Source organism: Myotis nattereri (genome assembly GCF_964212035.1).
Source record: "Myotis nattereri genome assembly, chromosome: 13".
Classification (NCBI taxonomy): domain Eukaryota; kingdom Metazoa; phylum Chordata; class Mammalia; order Chiroptera; family Vespertilionidae; genus Myotis; species Myotis nattereri.
In genome coordinates this window covers 56,307,143-56,321,090 of record NC_138088.1, presented here as the reverse complement: position 1 = coordinate 56,321,090, position 13,948 = coordinate 56,307,143, and the positions used below count along the sequence as shown (strand labels likewise).

Here is a 13,948-nt window from a genome sequence, read left to right as displayed (position 1 = left end):
GTTGAGGGATCCCTCAGTCTCCACTGTCAAGTTCGCCCCCATGTGACAGCTGGGTTTTTGAGGACCCTTGTGGCCCCTCTTGGGCAGAAGTGGGGGTGCCTGGGCACCCAAAGGGCCTCACGTCCCCGACCGGGTGCAAATAGCCTCTCAGGAAACAGTCTGTGGCGGACCCTCTGCATGACCTGCAGCTGCTGCCCCAACCCTCTGTCCTCTGTCCAGGGAAGGACATGCCGGCCGCTCACAGCAGCAGAGCCCCCTGCCCACCCCCCTCGCTGTCCGACATGGACTCGGATGAGCTGTCCCGAGGCAACTTGGAGGTGGGATTTCGGCCTCAGAAGTCGGTAAAAGCCGAGAGGGAGCAGCCGCCTGGGACCCCGGCGGACCAGCCGCAGGCAGGGGGCCCAGAGCCGGCCAGAGGGACCCCGGACGTGGAGGCAGCGGCCCAGCTGGCCAGGCCCAAGGACGGTGGCCCAGTTGTGAACCCGGGCGCGGCTGAGTTCCAGAGCTGCAGCCCCGGCTGGAGCAGCGCCTTCTACGAGGCCGACTGCTTTGGCACCGACGTCCACAACTACGTGAAGGAGCTGGAGGGGCAGAAGGCCGGTGGGAACCCCGACACCTCAAGCCCGGTGAGTGCGGGGCCTCCGTCCACACCCAGGTTGGGGGGGGCTGAGTCCAAGCAAGAGTTCTTCTCTCAGGTGACCACTCCCAGCGCCCCACTCACGCCCCGTGATCCCACGCCAGCTGGAGCGCCGCGCCCTCCCCGTGCTCATCTTCACGTGTCCTCCACATTTTGTTAGAGGAAGTGGCTTTTCTGTCCTTGTTAGCAGAGCGCCTGGCCACCAGGTGACCGTTGGCAGGAGGTCACCTGGTCCTGGGGAGCCCGGTCAGCGCTCTGGCTGCGGCAGGTGTAGCTCCCTCGGCCGATTGGCAGCATCCCTTTGAGAAACACCTGCTGTGGCCGTCAGCTCAGCCTGGGCCCCGGCAGTCCGCCTGGCCTGGGCTGCCATGGTGCCCAGGGTGGTGGACGGGAGGGAACCCATCAGTGGTCCTCAGCCCAGGTCACTTCTGGTCTCCAAGCCACAAGTCACAGGAAAGTGTCTCCCAGCTCTTCAGCGCCGTCTAAGCTTTCCCCGTGTGTTTCTTGTCCTCCTCCTGCCACTTCTGAGCTTTGCTTACTACTAAGTCCCAGCCAGAAAGAGACCCGCCCTGCCTCCGTCCTGGCATGGATCTAGGCGGCTGAGTTAAAACGAAGAGATGGCCCAGTGACGTTCTTTACAGAAAGAGGAAAACCCATCCCAGAATTCTTAAGAATCTCAAGGGACCCTGAATGACCAAAACAATCATGGAAAAGAACAACGCTGGAGGACTCACACTTCCGGTTTCAACGTTCACTGCAAGGCTGCTGTCACCAACTCAGTGTGGTGCTGGCATGGGGACAGACAGGGACCGCGGGACAGAACAGAGAGCCCAGAGATGGTCTCACCTCTGCAGTCAAATGGCTCTGACAAGGCGGCCAAGAGCACCCAATGGGGCAAGGACGGTCGTCAGCGAGTGGTGCTGGGAAACGATGTCCACGTGCAAAAGGGTGAGGCTGGACCTGACCTCACGCCATAGACAGGAATTAGCTAAAGAAGCGGAGACCTAAACCTAAGAGCTAAAACTGTAAAACTTTTAGAGCAGCGGTTCTCAACCTGTGGGGTGAGACCCCTTTGGGGGTAGAACGACCCTTTCACAGGGGTCGCCTAAGACCATCAGAAAACACATATATAATTACATTTTTTTTTGATTAATCACGATGCTTTAATTATGTTCAATTTGTAACAATGAAATTGGGGGTCACCACAACATGAGGAACTGTATTAAAGGGTCGCGGCATTAGGAAGGTTGAGAACCACTGTCTTAGAAGGAAATATAGGGGGAAGCTCCCACAACCTGGATTGGGCCATGATTTCTTGGATATGACACCAAAAGCACAAGCAACAAAAGAAAAAAATAAACTGACTTCATTAAAATTAAAGCTTTTGTGCATCAAATGACTCTATCAACAGAGTGAAAAGGCTCCCACAGATGGCGGAAACATTTGCAAGTCATTTACCTGATAAGAATGTAATACAGAATATCCTAACAATGCCTAAACTCAGCAACAAAACAGACCACCCAGTTAAAAAATGAGGAAAAGGCCCTAGCCAGCGTGGCTCAGTGGATAGAGCACTGGCCCACGGACTGAAGGGTCCCAGGTTCAATTCCGGGTCAAGGACATGTACCCCCATTGCAGGCTTGCTCCCCGGCATGTGGGAGGCAACCAATCAATGTTTCTCCCTCCCTCTCTGTCTCTCCTCCTCCCACTCTCTCTAAAAATCAATGAAAATATATCCTCAGGTGAGGATTAACTCAAAAAGTTAAAAAAAAAAAAAAATGGACTGAGGCCAGCTCAGATGAAAGATCCTGCTGGGGCAGCATCCATTTTTACTGGGTTGTGAGCCTATGGCTGGGACCCCTGGGCCTCCCGCCTCTGAAACGCCACCCTGGGCAAGCCCCTGGGAGCCACGCGGGGCCCTGCCGACGCTCTGCGTGTGGCCCCTGTGGGGACGGGCTGCAGGAGGGGAGGTGGTCTGGGGAAAGGCTATGGGGCAGGTGACCAGCAGTGACTTTGTTCCTCCCTTTTTCCTGCTCACCTGGGAAGACGTCTCTCTTGGAACCTGAGTGCAGGCAGGTGAGCTTCCTGGGCCCTCTGCATCATGGGTAACGGGCTGGGGAGACCTGCCCGTAGCCACCTTTTCACATTTCTCCTCGAGAACCCACTGTGTCGGCTTCAAAACAGGAGCCTCAGGAAAGCACGAAAGTATAAAACCCCGTTGCCCTGACCGGTTTGGCTCAGTGGATAGAGCGTCGGCCTTCGGACTGAAGGGTCCCAGGTTCGATTCCGGTCAGGGGCATGTACCTTGGTTGTGGGCACATCCCCAGTAGGGAGTGTGCAGGAGGCAGCTGATCGGTGTTTCTCTCTCATCGATGATTCTAACTCTCTATCCCTCTCCCTTCCTCTCTGTAAAAAATCAATAAAATATATTTTTAAAACCCCTAGTGGACACACTTCACATTCGCTGCCTCACAACAGAGCGAGAGGGTAACAGGCCGGGGCGCTGGGTGAGTGGGGCACTGAGGGCCCGCGTGTGCTGTCCATTTGTCAGGACCCACACGGCAGTGCCCCCCCCCCCCCCCCGCACAGTGAGTGCACCTGCCGTGGGCCAGAGCGTGTTTTCCACGCTTGCCTTTTGCATGAGGCCAGCTGAAAAGTGCATCCCGTGGGGGCTGAGGCCGCACGGCCCGGCCGGCCCTGGACCCAGCGGCTCTTTCCTCCCCAGGAGCTGGAGCAGCAGCTCATGATAGAGAAGAGAACCTACCGGAAGACCCTTAAGTTCTACCAGAAACTCTTACAGAAGGAGAAGCGGAGTAAAGGTAGGGTCATCGGTGCTCAGGGTCGCACGGGGGCCCCCCGGGGCCAGGGCCGCCGGGTGCTGACTCTGCCGGGCCCCCAGGCTCCGAGGTGAAGACGATGCTGTCCAAACTAAAGGGGCAGCTGGAGGAAATGAAGTCCAAGGTGCAGTTCCTCGGGCTGGTCAAGAAGTACCTACAGGCGAGTCGCCCTGCATGCTGCACCCCCTCTCGCGTGGGTGTTCCGCAGTGACCACCTGGGAAACCCACTGTAGGAACAAACCCTGATTTTGAGGGGCCACACGCGGTGCCGCCGCCTGGGGTCAGTGGCAGGGGCCCCGGGGACCAGTGTCCCCCCCACACACGCCTGGTGGCGCAGCTCGGCCGGATCACACTGACGCGCTCTCCCCTCAGGTCGTGCACGCGGAGCGGTGGGGCCTGGAGCCCTGTGCCCTGCCCGTGATCGTGAACATCTCCTCGGCCCCCTGCGACACGCTGGACTTCAGCCCCCTGGACGAGTCCTCGTCCCTCATCTTCTACAACGTCAGCAAGCACCCCCGCGGAGGCCGGCAGCGCAAGGCCCGCGTCCTGCAGGCCGGCACGCCGCTGGGGCTCATGGCCTACCTCTACTCCAGGTGCAGCCCGTGCCCCGGCGGGGGGAGGGGGGCATGGTTTCCCCGTCACCTGTCGGGCCTTGGAGAGCGGAAGGGAACCAAAAAAAGAAACAAGCCCCTCAGAGGGGGAGGAGGTGGGGGAAGTCTTGCCTACCCTCATCGGAGACGGGTTTGCACGATTTTCATTTAGAATGAATCTCACCTGGGCTTGCTGACGTGTGGTCGCTGCCGCGTGCTCCTTTGTTGGGGTCCGGGCTTGAGTGGCCTCAGAGCCACAGGCCCACCCGGCAGCAGGTCTGGGTCTGGGTCTCGGTCTTGGGGGCCCCAGCAGGCGCTTTGGGGGAAAGTATGTGATTAACTGCCCAGCAGGCTTCTCAGGTTAAATGCACACAGGCTCCTTGGAGACACACCTGAATCCCATCCACTTTACTAAGTCAAAACACCCCTTAGCTGACCGCCTGGCTCCCCAGGGACTGCGGTGGGGCTGGGCTCAGAGGCTCATTGGGGTATGTGTGCAGCCGCCACTGTGGGCGTGAACTGCTTAGGTTCATCGCACATCTGGTCCGTAAGCTCACCCTGCAGCAGGAACCTCCACCCACTCACATGTCACATGTCACCCCCAGTGCCCCTCCACCCCTCTGCCCACCTGGGCCATAGATGCACCTGCGTCCTGCATGGGCCCCGCAGCTCCACCTGGACCCCGGGCACGGCCCTCTTGGCAGGCTCTTAACCCAGGCATGGCTTTTGGAGACCCATGAGTGGGACCCCTCTTTGCAGAGCAAAGTGGGCTGGTGGCTGCCTAGTCCCTGGCCTGAGCCTTCCGTGTTCCCAGCCCACTGAGGCTTTCTGGGGCACCCCTGCGGGTGGGGGCCCTCGTACACTCCCCGGCCTGGTTTCACCCTAATGACGCAGAGCTCTGGGGCACAGCTTGCTCTTTCCTAACGCAGGGATGTCCACCGGGGGCAGTGACTGTGTGTGCTCAGTGTGTTAACAGGTTCTAGAAGGAGACTAACAGGTGGGCCTTAAAAAGTGATGGCCACTCACACACAGAGCTCACAATCACCCTTACGTTCACACTCACACACAGCCATATGCACACTCACTCACACACACATTTACCCCAGAACCACTAGCCAAGGCTGTGGGTGGAAGCGGGCGTCCCGCTCACCTGAAGCACAGGTGAGGGGCAGCGGGAGGCCCTGCCGGGTCTGACAGGCCCCTCTGCGCAGCGACGCCTTCCTGGAGGGCTACGTGCAGCAGTTCCTGTACACCTTCCGCTACTTCTGCACACCCCAGGACTTCCTGCACTTCCTCCTCGACCGCATCAGCAGCACCCTGTCCAGGTACGCGCCCCCATGGGCCGCATACCTCAGGGTGGACGCCAGGCCCCTCGTCTGCTGACCCCGACAAGGAAGGGGAGGATGGAGGAGGCCAGGGTGTCACTGCCGCAGAGAAGGGAGCCAGCATGGGCAGGAGGGGATGGTGGCCTCGCCTGGAGAGGCCATTGAAGTGCGATGATGGGGAAAGGCAGAGGGTGGGGACAGGGACAAGTGGGAAGACCAGGAAACCCCCAAGTGGGGAGGGTCCTGCAGCTCACCCACAGCCGAGGGGTGGGGTGCTGGGTGGTGGGCGGATGCACGCTGGCTGTTCTCTGAGCTGGCTGGGAGCCCTCTCCCCACACCCCTGTGCGCCCTCACCAGGCTGGAAGCCCTGGCAGTCTCAGCCCATCCTTGTGGGAGAGGGGCTTACAGGAGACACCCCCCAACCCATTCCCTCCACACGTGGAGCCAGGCTCCCACCTGCCTGTTGGGAAGCGAGCGCTCTCCCGTGGCTTGCTGCCCCATGGTGTCCCGGGCGCTGGCTCTGGGGGTGGCAGGAGGGCCAGGTCCTGCCCTGTGACCTGAGCCCTGGGTCCCTGTTATGTGGCGGCTGCTGCCTCTCTCCTGTCCCCAGACGGGCAGGGTAGGGGCTAAAACACCCCCTTGAAGACAAAGCTGCATTCAGGCTCCACACCCCCCACCCTTGTCTGGGCATCTGCCTCCAGGGCCCATGAGGACCCCACCTCGACCTTCACCAAGATCTACAAGCGCAGCCTCTGCCTGCTGCAGGCCTGGGTGGAAGACTGCTACACCGTGGACTTCACCAGGAACGCCGGGCTGCTGGGGCGGCTGGAGGACTTCATCTCCTCCCAGGTGACCACCGGGCAGCACTCGGGAGTGGCAGCCAGCACCCGCCCAGGACACAGCCTTGACCCCTCTGCTTCTGTCCAAGATCCTGCCCCTGGACAGCTCCGTGGAGCACCTGCTGGGCCTCCTGGAGGTGGGCACAGACCGGCGGACTGAGGGCGCCCCACACAGCACAGACCTGGAGGTCCCCAAGGAGACCGAGGAGGCCACCAGATCCCTCAACGCCCTCTGTAAGAGGCTCTCGGAAGACAGCATCTCCCGCAAGGTAGGGGCCTTTCCCAGGGCGGGCCTCCCGGGACAGGTGCTGCTCCCAGTGTGCTTGTGCACCCCCACACAGACGTGCACACATACACATGCCCATATGCATACATGTGCACATGGGCACATATGCACACATACTTCGTGCTGCCAGTCCTGGGACCAGCCCTGTGGGGCTGGCACTTCCTGTCCCCTCTCATCCTGGGCAAGGACAGCAGAGGGGCCAGGCCAGGCGCTAAGATGACCTCACTTCCTGTCCTTGGACCAGAGATCCAGGTGGAAGGAGGCATTGTCATTCCTGCCCTGGGACAAGCACGGGGACTGAGGGATCCTTTCCATAGTGTGTGGGGACAGCCCCAAACTTCAGTGGCTCTATCTATGGGAGACCCCCTGAATTAACCAGGAAAGGGGGGCTTGAGCCCACACGGCCGCAGGCGGGAGGGATGTGTGCTCTGGCTCTAGCTGAGCCAGGCTGAAGGGTCCTGGGCCTGGGTCCTCTCCCACCCCTGTGCCCCCCTGCAGAGCTTCCCCTGGAGGCTGCCCCGGGGCAACGGGCTGGCACTACCACACAAGGAGCGCCAGTACACCATCGCGTCCGCCCTGCCCAAGCCCTGCTTCTTCGAGGACTTCTGCGGCCCCTACGCCAAGACCAGCGAGAAGGGGCCCTACTTCCTGACTGAGTACAGCACCCACCAGCTCTTCACCCAGCTGACGCTGCTGCAGCAGGTGAGGGGCCAGCAGCTGGGTGCAGGCAGGTCCCATGAGGCTCACCGGTAGGGCATCGGCAGGGTCTCGCGGGCCCCACAGATGTCTGCTGGAGGGGCACACTGACACGCAGTGAAGGGAGCCTGGCTGACAGGTGCACAGGCCGGGGGGTGGGTGCCCCTAAAAGGGATCCAGGAGGGACTCTGGCTCTGGGCACACAAGGCACACAGGGCCTGCTGCCCACCCTCCTGCACCCCTGACACTCCCCCCTCTCAAGCACCAGAGGGTGCCCTTTGGACTGCCATGGGTACCACCTTGGGTATCACCTCCTCTCTCCTGGATCTGCCCCAGGACCCAAGGAGTTCAGGCACCTCCAGGCCCTTTGCTCCCCCTGGGCCCGGCCCCTCACCATCCTGGTACCCCATGTCACTCGACAGGTGACAGCAGTGACAGCGACCCAGCGCGATCACAACCGGGCAGGGGCCAAGCCCTACAGCACACAGGACAGGCAATGCAGAGATGACCCCCCTCCACACACAGCCCCCAGGACGCTGCCTTGAGGTCCCCGGGAAAGGTGCCCTGACTGTCTGTTTCCTTGTCTCTGCAGGACTTGTTTCAAAGGTGCCATCCCGTCCACTTCCTAAACTCACGGGCCCTGGGCGTCATGGACAAAAGTGCTGCCATCCCGAAGTGAGTGTCCACCCGCAGGTGCCCACCGGAGGCCTGGGGTGGATGGTTGGCGGGAGGGTCTCAGCAGCTTGACCGAAGTGTCTCATGGACACTCTTGTCTGAGGAGAGATGCTGGTCTCAGGAACGGCCTCCGAGCCAGACCCTCCGCAGTCACGCAGCCCGGCCTGGCCCAGCCCAGGCCCCAGCGCCTGCCTTGCCGTGACACGCACCCATGTCTCTTCCAGGGCCAGCTCCTCTGAGTCTCTGTCGGCCAAAACCTGCAGCCTATTTCTGCCCAATTACGTCCAGGACAAGTACCTGTTGCAGCTTTTAAGAAGTGCAGATGACGTCAGCAACTGGGTGGCCGCCGAGATCGTGACCAGCCACACCTCCAAGGTTGGCGGCCTCCGCAGCTCTGAGCTCAGAGCAGGGCCTGGGGTCCGACTGCACGGCGAGCGGCCCTCCTGAGGGGCCTCGTCGTCGTCCGTCTCCCAGGGCAGGAGGGTTCGCAGGCCGGCCCCCGGCCATCAGATGGTGCAGCCAAGTTCATGTCCGCTCCTGGCATTGACAGCCTCTGCAGTTTCTTCTTTCCTTCTCTGATACTCCTTCGTGTCCCTCACCCCAAGGCCCGCAGGGCAACGCCAAGGCCCATTAATAAATGCCAGTTCCTATTTCTTTCCCCTTTGGGAGCTTAGGAGTTTATTAGTTGACAGATTGACCCACCTTCACTTCTGCCTGATGGGGGAACAGGGAACCTGAGCTCACCTGGTTTGTCCTAATTCACGACGTTATACATATCACGCCATCCAAGGTGGCTTTCCCTACCATCCGTGACACCTGGAAGACGCTGAGTGCGCCGTTTCCCGTGTCAGTTGCAGGTCAACCTGCTGTCCAAATTCCTGCTGATTGCCAAATCGTGCTACGAGCAGAGGAACTTTGCGACCGCCATGCAGATCCTGGGTGGCCTGGAGCACCTCGCCGTGAGACAGTGCCCGGTGAGCCCACGAGGGCTGCGGCCGGACGCTGCTGACCTCGGCCGTGTGTGCGGCGGGCGGTCTCACCTGTGCTCTCATTCTAGGCCTGGAGGATCTTACCTGCGAAGATAGCAGAGGTCATGGAGGAGCTGAAAGCCGTGGAGGTACTCCTGCTCTGCGTGAGCTTCAGGCAACTGTGTCTGCCTGGGGATGCGACCGGCACAGCTGGGGGGTGGCAACCCCTCAGAGCCAGCATCAGGGCCCCAGAGCACATGGCCCCTCAGAGTCGTGCATGGAGCAGCCCGGCCTTGCCCATCTCCCCACGGGGCCAATGCCACTCACCTGGGCAAAGCCGGCTGGGAGCGCAGGGGCTCCAGAAGCCCACCTGCTGGGCCAGCGGCACAGGGTACAGGTGCCAGAGGACCTGAGCTTGGCTGACTGGCCGCCTCCTCACCGCCTGACAAAGTGAGACCGTGAGGGAGGAAACAGTTTGGAACAATGGGCCTTTCCCCCAACTGCCAGGAGCAGGCCCAGCCCAGACACAGCTCTCTGCGGGCAGGTGGGCTGTGTGTCCTCGGTTAACACCAGACATGGCTCTGCAGCCGGCCTTGGTCTTACTAATATCTGGGGAGTTGGGTCATTGGCTCTTTCCTGGAGCCCCTGGAAGAATGAGTTCGGGAAGGAATCTGCCATTTCAGTAGTAGGAGGGGTGCAGCTTTCTGAGGGGGTCAGTGTGGCCTTTGTGGTGTCCAAGCTGAAGACACTGGACTTTCGATCCCCAATCCAATAATCCAAGGTGCGTTTGGATGGCTTGTAAGTCCGAAGGCTGCGGGTCTATGGGCGTCAACTGGGATGGCCTGGGCTGAGCCAGGACTGGCTGACCGCCCAGGACTGACCTCTGGCCTGTCTCCCTCGCCCACCCCCCTGGCTGGGCCACCAGGTGTTCCTGAAGAGCGACAGCCTGTGTCTGATGGAAGGGCGCCGCTTCCGGGCCCAGCCCACCCTGCCCTCAGCCCGCCTCCTGGCCATGCACATCCAGCAGCTGGAGACTGGGGGCTTCACCATGACCAACGGGGCCCACAGGTGGAGCAAGCTCAGGTGAGGGGCCCTGGGGTGCCACAAGCTCAGGTGAGGGGCCTTGGGGTGCCGCAAGCTCAGGTGAGAGACTCCCTCATCCCTCCTGTTCCTCTGAGGGCTGGTCCCCCTAATCCTCACTCAACCCTTACCCTAGCCCAGGGCATCCCCTACCCTGTGACCTGCAGCCACCTCCTGCTCTAAACTTCGTGCCCGCATGTCCCATGCTGCCATCCTCTGCCACTGAACCCGGTGCTGGGAGACGTGCACCCAGACACCGCTAACAACACCCCTTAAACAACCCACATCTACCGTACCCACCTCCTCCGTCCACCCAACGGCGACAGTGGGTTTCATTCATGTTGGAATCCTTAGCACCGACCAGGGCGACACAGATTTTCAGTAAATATTTGTGAAATGCAAAGCAGATGGAGGGACAGATGGATGGATGGGCAGACCACAGGCCTGAGGTCTGGCCTCGTTAGTCCAGACAAGGCAAAGTTTGTGCTTTGAAGAGCTTCGGTTCCAGCCGTTGGGAGCGCGTCGGGAATTCATGAGCCCCTGAGACTCGTGCAGACTGACATCTCGTTCCTTCCCCAACACAGAAACATAGCCAAGGTGGCCAGCCAGGTGCACGCGTTCCAGGAGAACCCCTACACCTTCGCCCCCGACGCCAAGCTGCAGGCCTGCCTCAAGCAAAGAATCGCGCGGTTCAGCGGGGCTGACGTGTCCATCTTAGCCGCAGACAGCAGGGCCAGCTACCACCAGATCGCCAGCGAGAAGCACTCTCGGAAGATTCAGGACAAGCTACGGAAGATGAAAGCCACGTTCCAGTGACTGAGGACGGTGGGCGGACGTCGGATTCCACACCAAGGACGGAGCTGGGGAGAAAGGAGCCCGCCCGCTCGCTGCTCCAGGCCAATGGCCCCGTGGGCGCAGCCCCCGCCACCTTAGACTAGGGACCCCCAACGCAGGCCCAGAGTGGGCCTGTGGGTACCAGAACGGGAGAGCAAGGGGCTCAGACCACGATTCGGAGGCACCAGTGCAAGTCAGGGGGTTTCTGCTAGAAAATTTAAACATGAAATCTTAACATTTTAAATGAAAATAGACAAAGTAAATGCCTGGCTCTTTCCTGGAGCCCCTGGGAGAATGAGTTAGGGAAGGAATCTGCCATTTCAGTAGGAAGAGGGGTGCAGCTTTCAGAGAGAAATGGCCCTCCCCACTTCTCCAGGGATCCAACCTACCCCCAAACCCCACCCCACCTCCCAGCCTCTGATTTTAACTGAGTTGCCCAATGAGCAGTGTTTTCATGGGCCTGGCCTCCATGTGCCCAGCAACAAAGGAGCAAGACTGACCTCTGACCCCCACACCCACCATAAGTTCCAAGGGGTTCTGAACCCTTCCACGGGGGTCTTGAGGCTTCCCAGCAGCCCAAGCCCCAACCTAGTTCACACTCCCTCCCCCCAGACCTTCCCCCACCCAGACTTCCCTGGCTCACCCCGTCCCAGCCAAGTGGGGGTCCCAGAGCCCTGCAGCCCTTCCTGCCACCCATTCCAACTGAGCCTCCTGTTGCTGGCAAGCGCCTCCCAGCTCCACACTGGCAGCCCCCCAAGTACCCTCTGGCCCCACGTGCCCACCGCCCCCACTTAGAGCAGCTTCTGGTGGGACAGGTGCGCCCTGGCCAAGGTTCAGCTTCCTAGCAAAGCACACAGAACACAGCAGCTCCAAAGCAGAGGCAGCTTCAGGGACCCTGAGAGGTCCCTAGCCCGTCTGGTGGCCTGCGGGCCCCTGGGCTGTGGCTGCTGCCCACCTGCTCCAGCAGCCATGCATGCCACGCACACACCCAGCCTGGGCTCCCGCCGCTTGCCGTCACCAGCGCTTCGTCGGAACCAACCAGGAAATGAAGTTTGCTGCCTAAATGGCGCCAAGCTCTTCAGGGCTCTTCCCACATGGCTGGTGCCAAGCACAGCTCAGTGGGTGGGGGACACCCTGGGAGGGGGCCTGCTGTCACACCCACCACGGGGCCTCTTCCCCAGCGTGGGAGGCCAGGACCCCTGGCACCATCCCAGGCACCCCCGTTCTTCCACTCAAATCATTGCAAGACCCACGACTGCTCTTCTGAGTTTTAGAATTAGTGATTCTTTCGAGCGACCAGCTGTATTTCTAAGAACACTGTTACTAGTGATAAAACGCTGCTCTTTTCAATATCAAGATGTGTTTTCCCACATACATTCATTTCAGGTCCTGCTTACATGGCGTACAGGGGACTCGGCTCTCCTGGCCATGCCAACATGGCTTTATTTTTTTTTAAGCTTTTATATGAGGATTGTGTTCTGCCAATCAACTCTGACATTTTCAGATTTTGAATTTAACAAGATAGTGTCACAAAGCCTGAAGCAAAATTAGTGTCCAGCACAAATAAACATTCCAATCTTAATGACTTATTCAGGGGAACTGATGGGGCTTTTGGCTTAAGCACGTTGTTTGCATGGCGCCCTCCTGTCCTGTAGCGCAGGTTTCTAAATAAAGTCATTTCTACCAGGACGGCTTCCCGTGGCTCAGTTTGTTTCTCCCTAAAGTGACACCTGCTCTGTGGTCAGAGTGGGGGCTCCTTCGTGACCAGAGACAACCAGGGTGTTCACGAAGGTGTGAGGATCCAGGGGTGCTCGGGCCACAGCCAAGTCCTCGGGTGGCGCGGGGAAGGGCAGGTCAGCCAACCCCTTTCGCCCACGGGCCCCACAGGAATGCGCAGGCCTGTGATCAGCAAACACATCCTGCGGGGAAGACTGCAAACCACCCATATAGCTGAGTCCCCAACCTCCCAGCGCTACCACCCAAGGCTGCTCTGTCACAAACTGCCCAGCCCCAGCCGCTCCGCCTGGCAAGCCCACGGGCACCCAGACCTCAGTACCCAGACCTCACCGCAGCCTGCGGGCAGGAGCGTTAGATCGCGCCCGGGCACTACCTCGCCAGGACCTGGCTGGGCAGGGTCCTCATGGATGGGTTTGGGATTGGTGGACACCACAAAGGGAGGGGTGGAAGGCCTAGAGCTGAGAGTTGGGGGCGTAAAGTGCCTGTATGAATGATAAAGCCCTCTGCCTGGCAGGCAAGTCTGGAGAAGTTAAGTTTTATAAAAGACAACAAAATAGTCACCTTTTACTGTGGACCGAGCTCAGCAATTCTGAAGCTACTCTCCACACGCATGAGGGCTGGCCGTTAACGAGCTGCAGACAAGGGAGTCGAGCCACCCTCTGTCAGAGAAAGAAGCTACAGGAAAGCGCGTGGGGAGGCGAGGACACACCCTGCAGTGCGAGGACAAGGGGGTCGGCACCGAAACACTACCCGGATGCGTGGACACAGGCGAGTGTACATTCCTTGGCTGCGGTGGGGCTTCTCAGCCACTGGCTCCCGACCTTAGGGTGGATCAGTCTTTGCTGTGGGGCTGCCCAGTGCACTGTGGGAGGTGTTACAGTATCTCCCGTCTCTACCCACTACATGCCAGCAGCACCCCTCAAGTTGTGACAACCAACAATATCTCCAGACATCACCAGCTATCCCCTGGGGGTGGGGAGTCATAACCCAGAACCACTGGCTTAGAAGCAGTGACAACCCTGTATCCATATCTTGGCTTCCAGATCCCATTCTCAAAACAAAACAAAAAAATACTAATTTTTTGGAGAAACGGCTGAATAGCTGACTGAATAGCTTGGCTGAATAGCCAAGTTCCAGCTGGCCAGGAGCACACTGTAGTGCCAGAAGCAAGCAAGTGCTAAAAAAAAGGCGGGGGGGGGGGGGGTAGAACATGTCAAAGGTCAGAGGACAAGAGGGAAAAAGGAAAGAGCTGCGAAGAACTCCCCGTGGCCAAAGCTGTGCCATCTGAGCACCTCAACACCAGGGCCAGACTGCAGCCCAGGAACGAAAAACGTCTGCGAGTCCACACTGACATCAGCTGATGGTGACTGAGTAAAAAGGGCGAGAGTTACAGAAGAACCCCTAACAATACATGCAAATGCCCCGTGTAGGGGTGGGCTTGGTG

The 13,948-nt window shown here is 59.7% G+C and overlaps 1 protein-coding gene across 1 annotated transcript in view; it reads left to right on the top strand.

Annotated features, from left to right (window-relative positions):
- The window catches only part of KNDC1 (kinase non-catalytic C-lobe domain containing 1), a gene marked incomplete at its 5' end in the record, with an annotated part of 31,207 nt that extends 18,754 nt beyond the window's left edge, over nt 1-12,453 (top strand). The window contains 15 exons of the mRNA XM_081104450.1: nt 220-626; nt 2,684-2,713; nt 3,363-3,456; nt 3,537-3,634; nt 3,847-4,067; nt 5,276-5,389; nt 6,091-6,238; nt 6,318-6,497; nt 7,013-7,216; nt 7,803-7,885; nt 8,110-8,260; nt 8,737-8,859; nt 8,943-9,002; nt 9,779-9,936; nt 10,518-12,453. Coding sequence (XP_080960576.1) covers nt 220-626; nt 2,684-2,713; nt 3,363-3,456; nt 3,537-3,634; nt 3,847-4,067; nt 5,276-5,389; nt 6,091-6,238; nt 6,318-6,497; nt 7,013-7,216; nt 7,803-7,885; nt 8,110-8,260; nt 8,737-8,859; nt 8,943-9,002; nt 9,779-9,936; nt 10,518-10,749 — 2,303 coding nt within the window. The 3' untranslated portion in view covers nt 10,750-12,453. The remainder of the gene's footprint in view (nt 1-219; nt 627-2,683; nt 2,714-3,362; nt 3,457-3,536; nt 3,635-3,846; nt 4,068-5,275; nt 5,390-6,090; nt 6,239-6,317; nt 6,498-7,012; nt 7,217-7,802; nt 7,886-8,109; nt 8,261-8,736; nt 8,860-8,942; nt 9,003-9,778; nt 9,937-10,517) is intronic.
- Nucleotides 12,454-13,948: the final 1,495 nt, after the last annotated feature.